Here is a 21358-nt window from a genome sequence, read left to right on the forward strand (position 1 = left end):
TTAATACAAATTTGCAGATACCATCCAAGGAGACCATAGGCACACACACAGACACACAGACACACACACACACACACACACACACACACACAGAGTTCTCTGCTATTCTGTCTTCTGGGACAGCTAACATAAGGCAGACAAACTTATGCATATGGAAAATTAAAACATTAAGCCACAAACCTGAAGGACGGCAGGAAGGCATCCTGGCTAATGGAGTGGGCTCTAACAAAAGTTGACCTGCCCTGGAATCTACCCTGCTGCTTCCCAGTTATGTGATCTTGGGCAAGTGAATTAACATTGCTAAACCTCAGTTTCCTTATCTGTGAAATGAGGATGATAACGTTCCTTTCTCCTAAAGTGGATATGAGAGTTACATAAACTAATGCAAGAAAAGCCAGACCCTGGGACACAGAAATCACAGTAGCAGCAGCAGTAGTTTAAGTTACTAGACATTGATTTTAGGGTTTGGGGAAGTTTATCATTAGAAGAAAAAAAAAAAAACAAACATTCACGATGAGAATTCTACAGAGGTCCAGCCCTAGCTTGCCTTTCCTCCATGCAGGGCCGCTCCCACATGCACCTCCCTGGATCCCTCCACCACGACCCCATATGAAGCTCTAAAGCCAATTCTGTCCTTGTCAGCCACCTCTTTCCCTCTCCCATCAGATAACCTGTCCCCCTACTTCTGTGGAAAAAGAATCTCTACACAACTTCACTCCCTCCAGGCCCCAGAGGAAAAGCACCCTGGCCACTGCTCCAGGGCCCACTGTCTGTTCCGTCCGGGCAGGGTGGAGAGCGAGTTCCTCAAACACGAACGACAAGGTAAGGGGGTGCTGTCCCCAGCAGTGAGCACCAGTCTCTCTGTCCCTGCTGCTCACTGCGTGCAAAAATGCACATATCTCATTGTCTTACCTGCTTCAGCCGGTGACAACTTGAAGCAATTCTTCCTTCCTACACCCTAGTTTCCCATTCTAAAAGGTACCACCAGAGCCTTCTCCAGCCCTGCTCGCTGAGCACACCATTTCTGGGATCTGCACAATCCACTCCTGGGGGTTTCCCACTAGTCCCTGACTCTTCGCCCTCCTCGTTCTCCAACAGCCTCTGCAGCTCCATCTCCACCACCTCCTCTCTCTCCCAAAACCCAGCTCCTCCCAATCTGCCTCCAAGGCCCTCATCTCACTGTGCCTCCACCATCAGCCACCCACCACCAAAACCAAGCTCATCACCCACGTCCTCGCAGTTGGGGACCTCTGAGCTTCCCTGTCACTCACCCTGGAACTCATCATCTCGGCCTCCTCCTCAGTGTCATTCTCCATCTGGACCTCCTACCCCAGGCTCCTGGCACCTCTGGCCCATCCCACTAGAGCCCGCCTCGCAGCCTTCTGTGTGGGGTGGGTGTCGACCTGATGTTCTCTGTGGCCCAGGGAAGGAGCAAATATTGAAGGAGAGGTCCAGCTGTGTTGGGTCAGGGCTTAGGCTGATTTTAGCCAGTCACCCAAGCACGGCCATCAGAGTACTAAAGCCCTTCTGTAACTGTTGGGGATCCCCTGGAACCTTCACACCTCTCCATGATCGAAAGCAGTGAAGCCTAGCATAGCAGGGGCCTCGTGGCCCAGTCCTGGCACTCAGTCTGATTGGTGGGTCGTCAAACATTCTTTTTTTTTTTTTTTCTGAGACAGAGTCTCACTCTGTTGCCCAGGCTGAAATGCAGCGGCGCAATCTCGGCTCGCGGCACAAGAATAGGGTCTGGAGGCAGGGAACCTACGGCCGTTTCACGCTGACTTCCTAGAACTAAATTGAAAGGAAAACCCTAACTTTCCACCCGTAAGTAACGAAAGGACCAAAGACTACTCCCTTTGCAAACACCCACCTTTCGGCAGATGGGAAATTGAAAGTTTGCCTAAGAGTGCAACTTTGTAACCTCACTTCAGCCTCTGATTGGCTGCTTTCTTCAACCAATCAGACTGATTGTGGGCCACTACTTCATTTACATGAGGTGAACACCAAGTTGCCAATGGGAAACCTCTAGGGGGGATTTGGATCCAAGAAGATTCTGGAACTGGGCCCTTGAGCAGATGTTCAGGCTTGCTCCCACCCTGTGGAGTGTACTTCCATTTTCAATAGATTTTTGCTTTTGTTGCTTCATTCTTTCCTTGCTTTGTTTGTGTATTTTGTCCAGTTCTTTGTTCAAAACACCAACAACCTGGACACCCTCCAGTGGTAACAAGCTCACTGCAACCTCTGCCTCTTGCGTTCAATCGATCCTCATGCCTCAGCCTCCCGAGTAGCTAAGATTACAGATGCCCACCACCATCCCCAGCTCATTCTTCTATTTTTAGTAGAGTTGGGGTTTTGCCATGTTGGCCAGGCTGGTCTCAAACTCCTAAGCTCAAGTGATCCACTCACCTCGGCCTCCCAAAGTGCTGGGATTACAGGTGTAAACCACCGCACCTGGCAAGGGTTGTTAAACATTCTAAGTATCACCCCTGTTAGGAGCACATAAAGATGCCTGGAGTAGGCTTCATATTCACCCAGCATGATCACTTTATCATTTTTAACTTATGTGCTGCCCAAAGTTTCCTGAAAGGTACTGTTAATATCAAGACACGAATTCTGACATAACATCAGCAAAAAAAAAAAAAAAAATACTTGAATGCCTCCTGGTGAACCACAGCCTTAATACTAGTGTGGCCTGAATTCAGGCCTCTCTCAAAGTTCAAATTGAAATTCTTACCCATAGTTGAAAATACTGTAATATGAAGGGGGGCTTTCATTCGGAAGCAGACTGTTAGTCCCAGGACTCTCAGTGACCGCAGAAGCTGAAGATTCAGGAAAGTAAGGTGGTGGAGGTGGTGGAAATATTATTACCGAGTCACCTAAGGAAACACAATATTTAGTTGAAGACAGGTGGGTAATAAATGGAAACAAATTAGCAAAAGCAAAATTAAGTATATATTTGGCCCATCTATATAAAAGGTCAATACACCTGCTGCTAACTCCAGAATTTAACAGTGAGCCCATTAAATGTATAAAGATAGAAAAGTAGACTAGGTTACCAGGGGCTGGGAGGGGTTGGGGAGTGGGGAAGGGAGTAGGAATTGCTGTTTGGCGAGTACAGAGTTTCTGTTTGGGATAATGGAAGAGTTCCGGAAATTGATGATGATGATGGTTGAACAACATTGTGACTGTATTCAACGCCACTAAACCATTTAAAAATGTGAAGTGGCTCACACCTATAATCCCAGCACTTTGGGAAGCTGAGGAGGAAGGATCGCTTGAGCCCAGGAGTTGGAGACCAGCCTGGTCAACACAGCGATATCTCATCTCAAAAAAATTAAAAGAAAAAAATTAGACAGATGTGAGAGTAAACGCCTGTAGTCCCAGCTACTGGGAAGGCTGAGCTAGGAGGACTGCTTGAGCCCAGGAGTTCTAGGCTGCAGTGAACTATGTTTGTACCACTGCACTCCAGCCTGGGTGACAGACCAAGACCATGTCTTTAGAAAAAGGAAAAAAAAGCCAGGCATGGTGGCCCACGCCTGTAATCCCAGCACTCTGGGAGGCGGAGGCGTGGTGGTGGGCGCCTGTAATCCCAGCTACTCGGGAGGCTGAGGCAGGAGAGGCTTGAACCCAGGAGGCAGAGGTTGTGGTGAGCCAGGATCATATCACTGCACTCCAGCCTGGGCAACAGAGTGAGATTCTGTCTCAAAACAAAACACAAAACAAAACAAAAAGCAGTTTAAATTGTTTATGCTATACATATGTATATATATTTTACCACAAATTTTTAAAAAGTAGGCCTACATTTCAGAATCCAGAGTGCTGACCATTATGGTATGAAAGTGGGTCTATATTTCGTAGCAAGTCTAAGCCCAAGCCTCTCTGTGAATTGTTTGCTAACGAGCTCCCTTCCCTCCTCTGGGGTGTTTACTGCTGATAAAGCTTTTCTCTTTTCCAGCCTACAACTTAATTCACAAGTTAGCTGTTAGCTAAAGTGCCTTGTTGCTCAAATGTAGTTTCAGCCCCTGAGCAAATGACAATAAGCCATACTACAGTCCCTGTTATTTACCAAAATTTCACCCAACTATACAGATGAAGGTCAAACCCAAACAAGTTTGGTTTTTGCATTTCTGCCGCTACTGTTAGCTTCAGAATACATCCTCATGTTTTGAGGAGAAACTAGGGACCAGATGCAAGCTCTAATTTGTATTCCGATTCCAATATAAAATGCACCACACCACTGGCCCAGAACAGTGTACAGCTGTGGCAGCACCACTGCTGGGGGCCTGGCAAAAGCCTCTAAGAAGCTGGCAATAGCAACAACAGTTCAGAAAAAAGGAAGAAGATGTGGCTTTACTTCCCTGTAGGCAGGAGAGTGGTTCGCACTCCTAGCACGTCTGACACTTGCTTAGGGTGGCATAGGATTCTTTAAAATGATGGGGGTTCCAACCTGAACAAGCTAGGCGACCTCCTTGACCTCAGCCGCCACAGCTGCAGGCTGGGTGGTACCTGCATCACAGGACAGGTAGAAGGAAGGACTAGATGGGCCGATTTGCATCTGGCAGTGAACACAGTGAGGAGCACAGAGCCAACTCTCTCAGCTCAACACCAGCCAAGGGCACTGATTTGCATGATGAAGAAACACCACAGAGGCAATTGGCCACTGGCTCCACTCTCTACCCTTCATGAGCCACAGCAGCCTCAATCATTTCCCAGAGGGAATTTAGCCCTTCAGAAAATGCAGTAATTCTATCTCCCCTTCCTTCTGCAAGGAGAAGGCAATGAGTGTTTGAAATATGTTTTGCTAATCTAAAGGTGAGAAAGCATAATAGTTGTCCTGGGATTCTCATTTACTTTTTTAGAAGGCCTTGGTAGGTTAAGAGGAATCGGGGTTGTGTTCACTTCCATTACACACTGTAGAATAAAGAACCTGTGAAGTAAGCCTTGAGGGCAGGCCAGTCACCTCTCAAAAACACACAAGGAAATGCTCCAGTAACCTGTTACCTCCAAGGCTCTCCAGCCCTTTGTCCCAGCAGCTCGGCCTGCCCACACCCTGCAACCTGCTCTCCCTGGAAAGAGGCCGCTCCTCTGCAAGTTCCCTTTCATGCATCTTTCAGAACTTGACGTCCTCTGTGAGCGGACAACAGACACACCCCTCCAGGGAGCGCTGTCTCATACACCTGCTGTGTATCCAGGATAGCACTGAGTGTCCCCACAACAAGGAGAGAGAGCATGCTTCTCGGATTCAACAAATATAAACCCTATCCCACAATATTAAAGGAGAGGAGTTAGGATACAAGATTTTCATATGTTTGATGGGGGTTTAAAGGGTTAAGGTGAAAAGATTTTAAACCATGAGGTGCCAACTTCAGGACAAGGATACCAGGAGCAGCACTGCGGCTGTCCCCTGCCTCCACTCTGATTCTAGCCACCTGGTGGAAGGCTGGACCCAAAAACTCCCCTTGAACCGTTCCCAACTAAATGGAAGCATAGCAGCGTTGGATGAACATATTTACTTGTACCCCACGGTGTTCCTCAAAAGCACTGAGAATATCTGTCAAATTAAAGGGAGTCCCTTTTTCGTGTAATAACTTCCAAGAATGGAATCACACCCACGTGCCCTGGGCAGGGTGCCATGCAAAGGCTATTCTGTGGGTGTGCCCACACACTTGGGTTGGAACCTTGCTCTACCACTTGCTAGGGTGTGACCTTAGGCAAGTCACTTGATATCTACATGCCTCATTTTCTTCCTGTGTAACATGGAGGTACTAACAGTATCTGCCTCCTCGGGTTGCTGTAGGTGTGAATGAATTTCACACAGGGGGACCTTTCAGAGCACATGATAAAGCACTTAAATGGGTGTTTGGCACAAAAACAGACCCTATATAAGTGTTAGCTACTGTGAATATATAACTAACATTTGTGTTGTCACCATAAATATATTAATGCATAAATATATTAATCATTAAGCTGGGAGCATCCACCCTGGCTCTACACAAGGAATGGCTGCAGATCCATCTGCCCCTCCTCTCCAGGGCTGGTGCCATGCAAGTCCAGCAACCCAGTTCCTCCGCTCCAGGCTGCGGTCAGTGAATTCCACTGCTTCCAGTAGACAGCCCCAAACAGGACACGCATCTCACTCGTCACACTCCCTCTCTGTCCCCTCCATGCTTTCTGTTCTGCAGACCTCTTTTCCTAGCCTTTTAAATGTCATTGGTTTCACAACTTCACTCTTTCAAAAGTAGGAGACTGAAAAAAAGTGATCTGCCAGTGAGCAGTGATGGGGTTTTTCCTTGGTTGTGTGAAGCTGAGGCCAATGCTACTGCCATCATTCTGAGGGAGCAGGCTCCGGGAAATGGCACTCCATCTCTTCTGTAGAACCCGGGGACCCAAAAGGAACTTGTAGGCATTCCATGGGAGAAAGAAGTGACAGGTGCTGTCATAGTCCATCTTGGTTCATCCTGCTACTTCCAAGCTTTGCCTCAGCCCTGCAGCCACGGATGATGTCACAAAAAAGGAACAACACAGAGACAGTGCAGAGGCCCCTCAAAACACCTGAAGACTGCTGGACTCGGACAGATCCAGAATCCTAGAATGTTAGTGCTGCAGGAATCTTAGAGAGGTACTGCTCGTTTTACAGAGATATAAACCAAGGCAGGAGAGGTTAAGGACTTACAAGGACAGCCAGCTAGTGACAGCCTGGGAGGAGAACCCAAGTGTCCCACAATTAAAATGCTATGTGGTTTTGGTGTGAGAATAACAGGGGTAACACGGTCACTTAGTGAGTCCCTAAGGTGGTAGAAGGCTCCAAGGCTGTCCTCACGATTCTTCTCACTTTCCTCTTAATTTGCTCTGTGACCTCGGTCAAGGTCAATTTAATATCCCAATGCTTTGCAAAGTAGGAAAGAGTTGCTGGGGGAAAATGATGTATGCAAGGTTCCTACAGGGCTTCCCACAGCAGCAGCATTGTGTATGTACACATGGTGGGGGTGTGCGCGTGTATGCACACACATGTGTGAGAGATGGAAGAAGTGAGAGAGAGAATCCAGACAAGAACCAAGAGCAGCTGGTGAAACCCTGCTGCAAAGCCACTGTGATAGAAGCAAGAATGCAAATGACAGCAACCCACCTACAGTGACCTGGACAGCCTCCATACTCTGGATCTGTCCCTCGTCTCTCTCAGAGGCATCCTGGCCAGCATTCAGCGTGTTTCTTTTCTTAATGTGGGCAATCACGAAGAAACACAATCCCACAAGCACAATCAAGGGCCCCATGATCTGTAGAGAAAGGAACCCACACATCCGGGGCTTTGAGTCGCCAGTGTCTGTCTCGTTTAGCGGTTCCCGTGCCCAGTCGGAGCCACATCCAGGGACCCAAATGCCCAGGACGCTGATGAGCATGCCGCTTGTCAAGAAGAGAAACCCAAAGATAAGGCACTGGGCAAACTGGCGGCTCTCTCCACAGATGAAGGCTCGGTCGGGGTCCATCTGCCGACCTCTCTGCAGCCCTGCACGGAGCTGAAGTTGCGCCCGGGAGCGGGCCAGGATCACAGCCCCAAGCCCAACCACGGCACATGCAGGCCCCGCCACCTTGAGCACCATGGGGCAGTCTGGGAGGGGCTTATATTGGCATGCCTGGAACCCAAAGATGGAGAGCAGGACTCCCACACACAACAAGACAGCGCCAAAGACAAAGAAGCAGAAGATGAGCTTGCTGACGTGTCTGTCCTGCTGGTCCCCATCTGGCTCAGCAGCAGCTGCAGGAGACATGTCCAGGAGAGCCCCTTCCTGGAGGCAGTGTGGGATGTGTTTTCTTCCCTCCAAGATTTCAGCAGCTCTGCAAACACAACCAAACACCAAATTAACGTGGGCACAGGTGTTCCGGAACCACCCTGGTTTTTTGCTGGCCATTTCTGAAATCACACCAGCATGAGGCCTTGGGGGTAGAACTTTATGCAACTGATAAGCTGTAGAACAATGACTTGGTTTATGAGTCAGAAAAACTAGTATTCAGAAACTCCTAAATATGTAATTTTATGAGATATTCAAAACAGAGGAAATTCAATTACTACACATCTAAGGATATCTTTTTTAAAAAATGAAAGAACAAAAGTAACTGGGTGTGGCGTTTCGTTTTCTGAGTCTTACAAACTCATTTCCCTGGGGAAAAAAAACACTGGTGAATGAGGGAAGAACCACAGGGATTCTTTCTGATTGCAAATGCCCCACTTTTCATCACAGCTGCTCTCAGCACTTTCAAGTCAGTTAGTTCAGTAACTAACTTTCCATTTCCTGTTTTAGACTACCGCAGCTTTCCATTTCATGTTTTATTCTAAGGCTACATCTACAAAAGACCCAATTTCAGCAGTTTCAATAGAATAAGAAGGCTGTTCAGGAACACAGTGGGTTTGGTGGACTTTTAAGTTGATTCTATCAAAATGTGGTTCTTGAGGCCAGGCGCGGTGGCTTGCACCTGTAATCCCAGCACTTTGGGAGGCAGAGGCAGGCAAATTGCTTGAGCTCAGGAGTTCGAGACCAGCCTAGGTGACACAGCAAAACCCCATCTCTGCTAAAAATAAAAATTTAGTCAGGCATGGTGCCTGTGGTCCCAGCTACCTGGGAGGCTGAGGTGGGAGGACAGATTGAGCCCGGGAGCTGGAGGTTGCAGTGAGCCAAGATCACGCCATTACACTCCAGCCTGGGCAACAGAGCGAGACGCTGCCAAAAAAAAAAAAAATGGTTCTTGGGTTCTCCACAAGCATAGACTGGTGACCCAGTTGCTTGGGTCTGGGATGACCCTGGAAAGTGTGGCACAGCAGGTCAAGGGGAGCTCCATTTTCAGGGCGGACAGGTACCCAAAGGCAGGTGTGGCCTCTCACTCACCCTCCTCCATGGGTGTCACCTACTTCCACAAAGAGGTTGAGACTCATTTAAAAAACAAGCAGCCAATAAAATTGCTAGTTATAAAGCACAAAATGGGTGGAGGGGGGAAACTTGACCATGAAAGAATAGCATAGGTGGAATCAAGTGGGAAAGCACCTTCCACAAAATCACCCAAGCCCTATACTTCAAGTGTATAATATACTAAATATACCAAGTAGTTGTTAAAGAGTTGTCTAGCTTACACACAGCTGACTTAATTATCTCGTTATCTTATTTTACTCCAATGAATGGGATATTTTACCAGGACCCCGTAAGTCAGGTCCTGGAATTTGCAAAGACAATCCAAAATCGTGAAAACTATTTTCACCTGCCCAAGGAAAGAAAACTTTTAAAATATTTTGTGCTGCTCACACCCATGGTCACATGAAGGAACTCAAGACTGAGGCCCTAACCCCAAGATGATCTTGACAAACCAAAATCGCATTGAAGGAAGGTCAGTTTAGGTAAAGAAAGCAAGCAGGTAATCTTACACTGGCAACAACTTTTCCAGGAAAAAGTATGATAGAATCAGAAGGAAGTTGGGAAAAAAAGGAAATAGAGGAGGGAAAAAAGCTTTCATTTCAAACTTGGGAAAACTTGATATACAGATGCAGTTAAGCTGAGACAAAGAAAGCATTGTACTAATTAATTTTTTTAATCTTCCCATTTTTAATGAAGTCAGTAACATCCTGCAGTGAATAAGAATTTCATATTGAGTATACAGTAGTCCTCACTTATCCTACAGGGAGTACATTCCAAAACTCCCAGTGGAATGAAACGATGGAGAGTCCTGAAATCTACATATACTGGTTTTGTTTGTTTGTTTGTTTGTTTTTAATTTTTTCCTGAATCATGCAATCTCTTCCGCGGTTTCAGAGGCAAGGAAGAGAAGAGTGATTCTCGGCTGCAAAGTCCTATCAGGAATTCATTTATTTCCAGTATAGTCAACTTTGCAGCAAGTCACAAGGCTTCAACTGTCTTAAGGCAAATTCCCCAACACCAGTAAACAGAAGCCCGAAACTGAATCTGTAGTTTCTTGTCCGTGGACTAGTGGACTGAGCACCTGGCTGAGGTGCTCTGATCCAAAATAGTGTGGCAGTAGTCTCAGTCTCTCTCCTTCCCCGACAGATGCACTCACAAACGGATACAAAGACACCCACACTCACTCGCAATGAAACCTGTTCCAAACACCACCCTACACTTAACCTCCCCAAAGTCAAACTCCCCTCTCCAACACTCCTATTGGTTTTCCAAAAGACATTTGCAAAATTCACAGCACCTCTCCACGTCCAAAGCTCTGGTGAGTTTGGGGAACGAAACCAGGGGCAAATGCCTTCTGCGCGAAATACATTTGCGGCTTTTAGGGAGCCCGAGAGCAACCAACAAGCCCGAGGGGCTCGCAGGGGCGCAGGTTGGGCTCGGATACCCAGCGCCTCCGCGCTGCGGCGGCTCCCCGCGCCCAGCCTGGCCGCACAGCTCAGCGCCCGACCGGCCGCCTCCGGCGCAGGCGCGCGGGCCGGGGCCTCTTACCTGAGGCTGGGTCCGGCGTCCCCGCTGACCGCGCTGCTGTGGGCACTGGCTGGGCGCGGCGTCCGCCTCCGCATGCGGCCTCGACTGCGCCGGTCGCCCAGCACCCTACCCCCGGTGCGTCCTGGTGCGGGGGGCGGGCCCTGCCGTATTTAGAGAAGGAGGCGGTGCCGCGCGGGCGCGGCGGCCCGGGGAGGGCAGGGCAGGGCAGGAGCGACCGGTGGGAGCTGGCCGCCACCGGGGACCCGGGGCGCGCCCGCGAGGGAATGGAGATCCAGGGGCGGCTTCGGAACCCAGGGCTGGCGGGTTTGGCCGCCTCTGCGCCCGTGGCTGTGCGCGCGAGGAGTCTGGGAGAAATGGGCACCTTCCACGGCTGCCCGGCCTGCACGCCTGACGGGGGCCGGCGAGTTGAGATGCTCCCCCTGGCTGGCGGAACTGCGCGCCCCGCCCGCAGAGGCCCGCTCCCTCTCGAGGCCTGAGGCCCAGTTCCGGAGGGGCGCGAGAGAGCGGCTGCGTGGGGGTCGCGGAAGAAGTGCCTGCCCCCCTTCTCCACCGCCTCCCTCGTGGTCGCGGCCCAGGCAGAACAGGGTACCGTGCCCCCGGCCGCCGTGGCCTTGGCCACCGCGAGGTCCCGGGCGACTACACCCAGCAGCCCTGTGGCCCTCCTGCTACTCCGGAGACCTGGAGTGGGGTTACAGGGGGAAGCGCCTCGCTGCGAGCTCCCCATTGAACAGGATGTGGAGCCACCAGGTCACTGAGACAACGTGCGCTCTACAAAATGTGAGACAAGGGCACTCCACACCCAGCCATTCAGGCCTGAGGTCCTGGCTCGGATACTGAGGCCGAGACGCGGCAAGCCCCGCGCCGGACTAGCTCTGCCCTTTCCGCACCCACACGTCTGCACACAGCCCTCCTTTGCCATAGAACCCCCTTCCTGGTTCTCTACCGCTAATTATCTGCCGGAATTAAACTGGTCACTTTCCCTGCCCTTGACCCGGGAGTTTCGGGATGAGTTTGCCAATCGCTGTGCTATTTGTAACCAGCCCCGTGACACGTGATACGGATCCAACTGTGCTAGTTTCCACACCAGGGGTCAGGGCACTGTGGAAGGGGAGTCAAGGGTTCTCTGCCCAAGCGCAGAGGTGCCCTAAGCCGTGAGGACTTCCCAGCCCTGCCTTCTCTTCTCAGCTTCCTGTCTGCCTTGCCTGAAACCCTGTCTAGAGCTAAGGCCAATGGATGAAACTTTTCAATTGCAAACAAGCACTTTACCTACCTGATACAACAAGTGGTTCCTGGTCATGCTCAATGAGGGTAAAGTGTGAAGCAGGCTTAGCTAATCATAGAGGTGAGAAGAGACTTAAAGAACGGGTCAGAGAGAGGTAAAGAGGGGAGGGGGGTTATCTGGGCTTTAGGGTTCACCAGGGAGGCAGAACGGACAAGTTCTGGCCATTGGAATTTGGTGGGGCACTTGCCTGGATGGCCAAAGGTGGACTTTTTCTTAGTCAGGGTGCCCGACCTCTGAATCCCCGCCATAACTAACAGCCATGAACAATGCCAACACTCACAACCCCTTGCTCTGTCGTTCTTTGCTGCGTCTCTCAGTTCAGAAAAGGTTGGAGGCTGCAAGGGGACAGGAGACTGAGAAAAACAGTCATTTGTCACTTGAGGAAACTGAGGCCCAGGCCGACAGAGGTAAAGTAGCCTCTGCAGCTGGATGACGTGCAGAGAAGGCCTGAGCCAGATGCGCTGACCATTCAGTGCTTCTCCCGCAGCACACCTGTCACTCAGAGGACACACAATGCTGTGAACCCAGAAAACGCCCTTTTATTACATGGCCTTGTGATGCCAAACACGTTTAGATTATTATAACAATACAGGCACTGTGTCCCAAGGACATTACAGTAATCTATATTTGGGGTGGAGATATCCTTCCTGGTCCAGGTGTCAAGGTATACCACCTTCTGGAAGGTCACCAAAGCATGCCCAGCGAATGGGCAGATACCCAAGACTGAATTGTACAACAGCAGGTACTGGCTTTCTAAGAACTCAGGCCCTCATTATAGGATTTGTCCCCTCTGACACAGGCCTGTGAACAACTTTTCATTGTGCAAAAGGGTTTCCTTGTCCTTTCCCTACTCATTCTTCCCTTCCCCCTTATTTGAAACTCAATCTCTGGCCATGTCATGTGCAGGCCTGCAAGGGGCCTGTTGATACAGCTGCCCCTCTGGTGCCACATGACTGCAGGCTCACCACCCATGACAGATTTGAATATCCTGGCACCAAGGACAATCAGATTAGCTTGCACTTGGTATATCTGCTGTTCTCACTGTTTGTGTCTATGGGAGCCTGTTTGACTAAACTCCTTGGAAACTGATCATCGATCAAGTATGAAAGACACACCCATCAGCCTTTAAGGTACTTATCTTCGTAGCCCACCTAGCCTTAGGAGAGAAGCTAGGTGACCTGGTCACTATCTAGTGGTCTTCCCTAGCCTGTGTGGTAGTGAACACGATAAAAACCACACCGAATCCTTAGAAAAACAGCATCAGAACAAGATTTAAAACTTCAAATTCAGTCAGGGACTGTAGAAGCATAAAGCAGAGGCATGTGTTCATGTATTTAGCCAGCACAGATTTACCAAGAACCAATAAAACATGGAACTTGTATTTTATTGAGGAGAAAGGCAATAAAATATATAAGTTATACAGAGAACTAGAAAGTGATTAAGTGCCAGGGAGAACAATAAATCACAGATGGGGACTGGGGAGCACAACATTTTAAATAGGGGAGTTAAGGAAGGCATCTCTGAGAAGGTGAGATTGCAGCAAAAACTTGAAGGGAATGAGGAAGCAAGTGTATCAATGATCTATTATTGCATAACAACTTACCCCAAAACTGAAGTTTGAAACAGCAAAAATGTATTCTCAGGGTTTCTGAGGGTCAGAAACTGCATGTGGCTTAACTGGGTACTTCTGGCTGAGCCTCTCAGAGGCTGCAGTCAAGCAGTTGGCCAGGGCTGTGGTCATCTGAAGGCTGGACTGGGGCTGGAGGGTCTGCTGCCAAGGTGGCACATTCACAGGGATGTTGGCAGGAGGCCTCAGTTTCTCACCATGTGGATTTCTGCACCCAGCCTCCCCTTGCTTGAGTGATCCAAGAGAGAGCAAACGAAGGGGAAGCTGTGGTGCCTTTTCTGACGAGGCTCTGCACTTCCACACCATTACTTCTCTTTATTCTGGTCCTTAGAATTGAGTCACAAAGTCAAAGAGAATGGGATTAGGTGCCACTTCTTGTAGGGAAGAGTAAGAAATAATTTGTAGGCATAGTTTGTGATTTTTTTGTGGGAAGTAGGGAAGAATGCTTCAGGCAGAAGTAACCACAGGTGCAAAGGCCCTGAGGGGGGAACACACATATTAGCATATTCAAAGAAGAGCAAGAGGCCAGAGTGGCTGTTGCTGGTGAGCAACAGGGAGAGTAGGAGAGGAGGTCAGAGAAGAAAGTCATGTGCAGAGCCAAGGGCACCAGGTTGTGCAGGGCCTTTGAGTAGGTGGGAAGCCTCTGAATGGTTTTTGAGCTGATGTGATGAGCTTTGACAATGATGTGATCTGATTTCTTTTAACAAAGAAATTGGTGGCTGTTGCGATGAGAATAGCCCAAGGAGGAGCCAGGATGGATGGGAAGAGGCCAGTTAGGAGGCTGTGGTAACAACCCAGGAGTGATGTCTGTGGCTTGTGTTTGAAGGTGATGAAAGGGATGAGACTCTGGATATATCTTGAAGATAGAATCAATGGTATTTTCATGGACCACATGTGGGTTTTGATTCCAAGGTTTTGGTTCTGAGCAAGTGGAAGAATGGTTCTGGCACGAGCAAGATGGGGAATCCTAGGAGTGGGATGAGTTTGAGGTGGGGAACTTCAGAGTCCATTTGGGGAGATGTTAATTTTGTCCATTAGACATCCGAGTAGAGAAGCTGAGTAGGCAATTGATTATGGAGGCTTGGGGTTCAGGAATTCGGAAAGAATACTTTCCTGTGGTCTGTGAGTGACATTACAAAGTTGAGGAGGCTGGACTCCCTCTCTGGAAGAGTAACAGTTATTCCTATGGAGGGCTCTGAACACACAAAGCAAGAGACAGGCTGGTGCCAACCACTGTGCAGTTTTCAGATATTTCTGGAGTGCAGAGGGCAGCTAGTGCGGCTGGGAGGGATGAGTTCCTCCCAGCACAGGGGGCTTCTGCTACTCTGTTCCCAAAACACTGCCCTAAGGAACGCATATCTTTCACTTCAACAAGACAGGCCATGTATTTCTTCCCAGGGCCCTGCCAACCCTGAGAAGAAACTCAGGGCAAGTGGTGTGGATTGACCTGCAGAATTCAGTGTCACCATTTTTCAGAATTCACAAGATGGCAGAAAGACAATCAGCTAATCAAGTCTGCCAACTTCTAGGTCTCTTTTCTCAGTTGGTCTCTCTCTAATTCTGCCCCAAATTAATCTTAGCACCCAGAATCACACATTTCCCTGCTTCCAATTTCTGATGTTTTCTGACCCCCAGCTGGGCTTGGTTTATAGGAATTTATTGACTGGAGTGCTCAGTCTTGGGTCCATGTTTCAATACATATTTCCAGGACTCCCAGTGACTCCTCTGATCCAACCTGGGCCCCATCCAGCTCTATAACCCTGAAAAGGGTGTACCATAGTCCCTGGGATATTTTCCTTCTCCCTAACTCCCAGGTCGGACTTAGACCCAAGGGCCTGAGAGACATATCAGGAGTGCGAGTAGAGGATGACTAATTTGGAAAGCTTCAATTGAAGGTTTAGACTGGCTCCCTTAGCTGATCCCGAGTGCAAGGGCTACTCTTTTGCAGAGTCATTTTATGGCCTGAGATGGTGTTGTTGATTTTGCACGGCTAATAACAGCTCAGCCTGAGTGCTGCTAGCCTTAGCCAAGGGTGTAGAATGCAAGCAGTTGTTTCAGAGAAAGTAAGAATTTGCTCGGAGCACACTTGGCTTTTCTGAGGAGGCGTCTGCACTGCCAAGGGAGAACAACCCCCCTCAACAGTGGCCACAGCATCTGGTCTGTGGCTAAAGGAGACCAGCATGTTGATATTAAGAGTTCTATGGAAAAGTACTGTCTCTTCACTCATTCACTGCTGACTGGATCCCAAAGAAGGCACTATTTCTTCCCAGCATGTAGAAAGGGGATGAGTCAAATTTAGTTTAGATCCTGGCTTTGTCATTTACCAGCTGTGTGACCTGGGACAAGTACACATCTTTTCTGTATCTTAGTGTTCTCATCTGTAATGTGAGAATAATCAGACCTACCTCGAAGGATGTCTTGCTTGAAGAGTAAATAACTGGCACATGGAGAACGATCAATAAATGGATTTCTCCTTAACTACTACTCATCTAACTACACTCATCTCATCTTCCACCTGTGGCTCAGGAAGCTTGAGCTGATGAATCCATGGAGACTGTAAAGAGATAGCAAGGGAGGTCGATCAGGGTGCTCACTGAGAGCAAAATGTGGCTCTGTTGACTTCTGATGCCCAGTTGGCAATGGTTGGAGTTCCCAGCCTGCCAGCTCAGCTGTTTCTCACTATAGCCCATCTCCCAGTTATTTCTAGAAGTTCTTAAAGGTGTGCATCACATGATCTCAAAAACCAGCCTGTCCAACTTGTGTTATCTGCCCTGTTGGTCTACCTTTGTCTTGCCAAGGTCTGCAGCCTCCAAAGCTTCTGAAATGGGGCTTGCTGCTGCTGATATCTTTAGAGGGGCATGTGGTATCCTGCCAAGGGTGATTCCTTAGCCAGTCAGTGGCCCAGGGCTCAGGATTCTACCTGCCTCACATCTCCTGGATCCATCTGCATGTCTTGGCCCAATCTCCATGTCCTTGGTTCTGGCCCCTCTACTACCTGGTTGCCACTGATGATTCCAAGAAGGATTCAGATCAGATCACAGTGCTCCAAAAAATATAGCAAAGTGAAACAAATGTGCAAATACATGATAAAAACAAAAGAAGAAAAAGAAAGAAAAGACTTATTGTATATCCTACCTCCTTCAAACAGCTTGCTGTGATATGCATGGTGGTGTGGGAACCTTCTGGTGTCATGCATGCAGGTAACTTACCTATTTTTGGATCAGGCATGGAAACTTGTCTGAGACACTTGGAGATGACTCCCAAAATGGTCTGACCCAGAAATCCAGAAAGGGGCCCTCTGACTGTCCCGGGGTGCTGTACATGGGGAACATGCCACCTGCCTGGGGGTCCAGGGGGAAGGGGTCTTCCTAGGTGTGGACTGTGGAAGTGTCCTGAATGAAAAACACCAAAATGCCAGGTACTATGAAAACAGCAAGGGGAATGAGGAGCCAGGGCCCATCTTCACTGGGGAAATGGTGTTTAACTGGAACTGCAAAGAATGAATGGGTGCTGTGGCAGAGCACACAGACACCCTCTGGAGAGGAGACCTGGTGCCGGTCATCTCCTCACAGTCACACACTTGAACACTTGACTTCTCCCACAAAAACTTCTGGCCTAAAAAATTAATCAATACTTATCTAAACACCTGAGAGCCGGGAGTCTTTGATAAATTAAAAGGCAGTTTGGCAGTAAGCCACCTCCTGACTGCCCCAGATTTTCATAAAAGGCCCTTTGTGGAAACCACAGAATGCAGGTGAAGCTAGGACTTGAGGTGGTGCTGATTCAGAAAAGAGAAAGAGAAAACTACTTTTTAGGGTTTTTTTCTATTTAACCTACCTCACTTTGGGAACCCAGCACTTTGGGAGGCCGAGGCGGGTGGATCACGAGGTCAGGAGATCAAGACCATCCTGGCGAACACGGTGAAACCCCGTCTCTACTAAAAAATACAAAAAACTAGCCGGGCGAGGTGGCGGGCGCCTGTAGTCCCAGCTACTCGGGAGGCTGAGGCAGAAGAATGGCGTAAACCCGGGAGGCGGAGCTTGCAGTGAGCTGAGATCCGGCCATTGCACTCCAGCCTGGGCGACAGAGCGAGACTCCGTCTCACAAAAAAAAAAAAAAAAAAAAAAAAAAAAAAAAAATTGAATGAGTACAGAAAACAAGACTTGCTGTAATTTTTGCTTGGATGTGATTCCAGGGGAAATATTTTCTCTTAAATGAAAATATAATAGCTAACCCCTACATAAAGCTTACTATGTGTTTTTGGGGGGTTACAAATGTATTCACTCCTTTGTGTTTCATAAGAACCCTGTGAAGTGAGTACTGCTGCTACCCCACTGGACAGGTGCACACGGAGGCTAGGTACCTGCTCCCTCAACTTGCCAGCCAGGGGCATTGCCGGATGGGAAGCGCCAGGTCTTGTGGACACCAATATTTGAATTTCATAGAATTTTCACATGTCACATAACATTCATTCTTTGCAGTTCCAGTTAAATGCCATTTCCCCAGTGAGGATGGGCCCTGGCTCCTCACTCCTCCTTGTTATTTTCATAGTACCTGGCATTTTGGTGTTTTTCATTCAGTACACTTACAACAGCCATAGCTGCTTACTATCCCTTTCAGACCACTTCTTCCCCACCCTTTGCTGCTTAAACTGTCACCCTCTTCCCTTCCTGTCACTCTCATCAATGGCTCCGTCTCTACCACTTCAAATCCTACCTTAATCCTACATGCTTCCAACCTCTACGTGGATGAGTGCTAGAGTTTGGATGTTTTTATCCCCTCAAATCTCATGTTGAAATTTGATCCCCAGTGTTTGAGGTGGGGCCTAATGGCAAGTGTTTGGGTCATTAGGGTGGATCCCTCATGATTAGATTAATGCTCCCCCTGGGAAGGCATTAATAGTTCTAGCTCTGTTTGTTTCCAAGAAAGCTGGTTGTTAAAAAAACTTGGCACTTCCCTCCTCCCTCTTTGCCTTCTGTCTCACCATGTGTGATCTGTACATACCAGGTTTCCTTTGCCTTCTGCCTTGATTGGAAACAGCCTGAAGCCCTCACCAGAAGCCAGAAGCAGATGCTGGTGCCATGCTTCTTGTACAGTCTGCAGAACTGTGAGCCAAATAAACCTCTTTTCTTTATAAATTACCCAGCCTCGGGTATTCCTTTATAGCAACACAAACACACTAAGACAATACTAATTCAGAATTCAGGCCTTCTCATCTCCAGATCCTTCCTCTTCCAACCACCTCAGCCAATACCTCCTACCATCTCACCCTAGACCAGGGACTACCTGAAACAGCCCCTTCTGCAAAAACAGGAATTGGAGCATCTCTTTCCATCTTGCTTTTCCAACCATTCCTGCTATGATTGTCCTTCACTGTAACTAGACCCTTCACTTGTTCCAATTAACTATTTTTTCTTTACTTCTTTCTTGTGTAGTTTAGATCCTATGCTCTGTCAATTCAGTAGCAGTCTTTCTGATAGACTAAATTTCAAATCCTGTGTCTTTGCATCATGCCATCTGGTAATGTTTCCATTACCTACTTTTCTGAGCCTGTTCTCAGTAGCTAAGTGCTACTGGTGAACGACCCAACTCTAAAATTGACTGCTATCTGTAAAATCAATGGTCACTAAATTGAAGTCGGCCCTCAACAATGCCTGGCTACCCAACCCCATTTTGTTCCTAGGCTCACTTTCTGCATAACTGTTTTCAGCAGGTAGTCCCAAAGTCCAGTGAGCCTTTTTCCCTGCTCAGGTGACAGACACACTTGATGGTTCTGATCCTTGCCTGGCCAGCATGGTTCTTCAGGGAAGACAACAAGCAAGGGTAAAGCAAGGGTATGCAAGGGTAAAGCAAGGGTAAATCCTTGGCCAAGCATGCTCCACCTATAATGCCCCTGGCTTGAAGTCCCAGTGTTATAGCTCTTTAGTTTTCTCTTCAGTGCTTGATAACTGAAGCATACTTGCTTCCAGCCCAGGTCAGGGAGCTCCAAGTCTTAGCTTCCTGTTGTGCCAAAGCTGATTCTCCCTTCATGGTGACTTTTCCCTGATATTGGACCCAGGTCAGTGTTCTAAGCTCACCTCACTTCTGATGAGTTCTTCCTTTCAGGGCCCTAGATATTTCTTGCTAGAGGCCTAAATCAGAATTACCTCCATCCATCAGCATGGCTTAAAATAAGAATTGGTGAACTTATTCTGTAATGGGCTAGACAGTAAATATTTTAGGCTCTATAGGCCATTTGAGTTATTTGGTCTCTGTTACAACTACTCCTCTACCATCACAACTGGAAAGCAGCCATAAACATAGACAACATAAACAAATGAGCGTGGCTATGATTCAATAAAACTTTACTTATGGACACCAATATTTGAATTTCATAGAATTTTCACATGTCACATAATATTCTTCTTTTAATTTTTTTCAGCCATTGAAAGTATAAAGTCTCCTATTCCAGTAGGTGTAGTTAGAAATAAACAAAATAAAGTCATTCTTAGTTCACCGGTCTTACCAAACAGGAGGCAGCTGGATTTGGCCCTTGAGCTATAGCTTGATCACTTCTGCAGTACCAATTTGTTGAACTTAAAAAAAAATAGGGGGAAAATCTGGCAAGATGGTGGAGTAGAAAGTACCAGGAATCTATCTCCCCACTTAGATAATGATTTACTGGCAGAATCTGTTTGATATAACTGTTTTACAACTCTGAAATCTATTGTAGACTTAAAAACTTCCAGTGGAAGGTTGGGCAGTAAATTACAGTTACTGTCAATCAGTTTTAGCTCTTAGCAGAGTAGTATCACCCATCCTTCACCTCCAGCCCATACACATTGTGGGAGTCTCAAAAGGAGAACAGAGAAAAGCTAGAACTGTTGTAATGATAGTTAGTACCTTCACTTTTTGTATTCTGCATGGTTTAAGAGATTAATATATTTAAAAATATTTGTTTAAAAACTAGTATTATTGTAACTTTGGTTTGTAAATCCACATTTTATTTACTACATAATTTAAGAGATCAATGCAGTTAAAAGATTTATTAGTTTATGCTTTTGTCACACAACGTGTGAATATGCAGTCTGTGACAACAACTGAAAGGGGTGGAGATAAAGCCATAAAGGAGCAGAGTCTTTGTGTGTTATTGAGGTTAAGCTTTTCTAAATTCAAATTAGTGTTATAACTTTAGGATCTTACATGTAATCCCCTTTACATTTAACCACAAATAAATAGGTATAGAATATACACAAAAGAAAATGAGAAAAGAATTTAAACCACACTATTTTTTTAAAAAAAATCAATTAAACACAAAAGAGCAGTGCAGGAAATGAGGGACAAAAAAAGCTGTGTCATATAGAAAACAAATGGCAAAATGACAGAAGTATGTCCCTTCTTATTAGTAATAATTTTAAATGTAAATGGATGAAACTCTCCAATGAAAAGACAGAGATTGGCAGTAAAGATTTTTTTTCTAAAAAACAACAACAACAATAACAGCAACAAAACCCATGATCCAACTATATGCTGTCTACAAGAGACTTACTTTAGCTCCAAAGACACTTATAGAATAAAAGTAAAACAATGGAAAAATATATTCATGCAAATAATAAATAAAAGATAACACAGGTGACTATCCTAATATCAGACAAAATAGATTTTAAATTGTAAAAATGGTTACAAGAGACAAGAAGGGCAATATAAATAAAAGTTTCAACACATTAAGAAACTAGAAAAACTATAAATATTTATAACCTAATGACAGATCATCAAAATATATTCAGCAAAAACTGACAGAATCAAAGGGAGAAATAGAAAGTTGTACAATAACAGTTGTAAACATCAATATCCCACTCTCAATAATAGATAGAACAACCAGACAAGTAAGATACACAAGAAAATAGAGGACTTAACCAACATAATAAACCAATTAGATCTAACAGACATAAACAGAACACTCTACCCAACAATGACAGCATACACATTCTTCTCAAGTGCACATGGGGCATGGTCCAGGGT

At 47.0% G+C, this 21358-nt stretch overlaps 1 protein-coding gene across 2 annotated transcripts in view; it reads right to left on the reverse strand.

Moving 5' to 3' along the window:
* The window catches only part of TMEM171 (transmembrane protein 171), an 11122-nt gene extending 524 nt beyond the window's left edge, over positions 1 to 10598 (reverse strand). For both annotated transcript variants that reach the window (XM_007975081.3, XM_007975073.3), the window contains exons 1-3: positions 10449 to 10598; positions 7127 to 7833; positions 2735 to 2876 (exon numbers count right to left, since the gene is read on the reverse strand). In XM_007975081.3, coding sequence (XP_007973272.1) covers positions 2735 to 2876; positions 7127 to 7833; positions 10449 to 10522 — 923 coding nt within the window. In that variant the 5' untranslated portion in view covers positions 10523 to 10598. The remainder of the gene's footprint in view (positions 1 to 2734; positions 2877 to 7126; positions 7834 to 10448) is intronic.
* Between the last annotated feature and the right edge of the window lie 10760 nt (positions 10599 to 21358).

The sequence above is a fragment of the Chlorocebus sabaeus genome, chromosome 4 (assembly GCF_047675955.1).
Source record: "Chlorocebus sabaeus isolate Y175 chromosome 4, mChlSab1.0.hap1, whole genome shotgun sequence".
Taxonomy (NCBI): domain Eukaryota; kingdom Metazoa; phylum Chordata; class Mammalia; order Primates; family Cercopithecidae; genus Chlorocebus; species Chlorocebus sabaeus.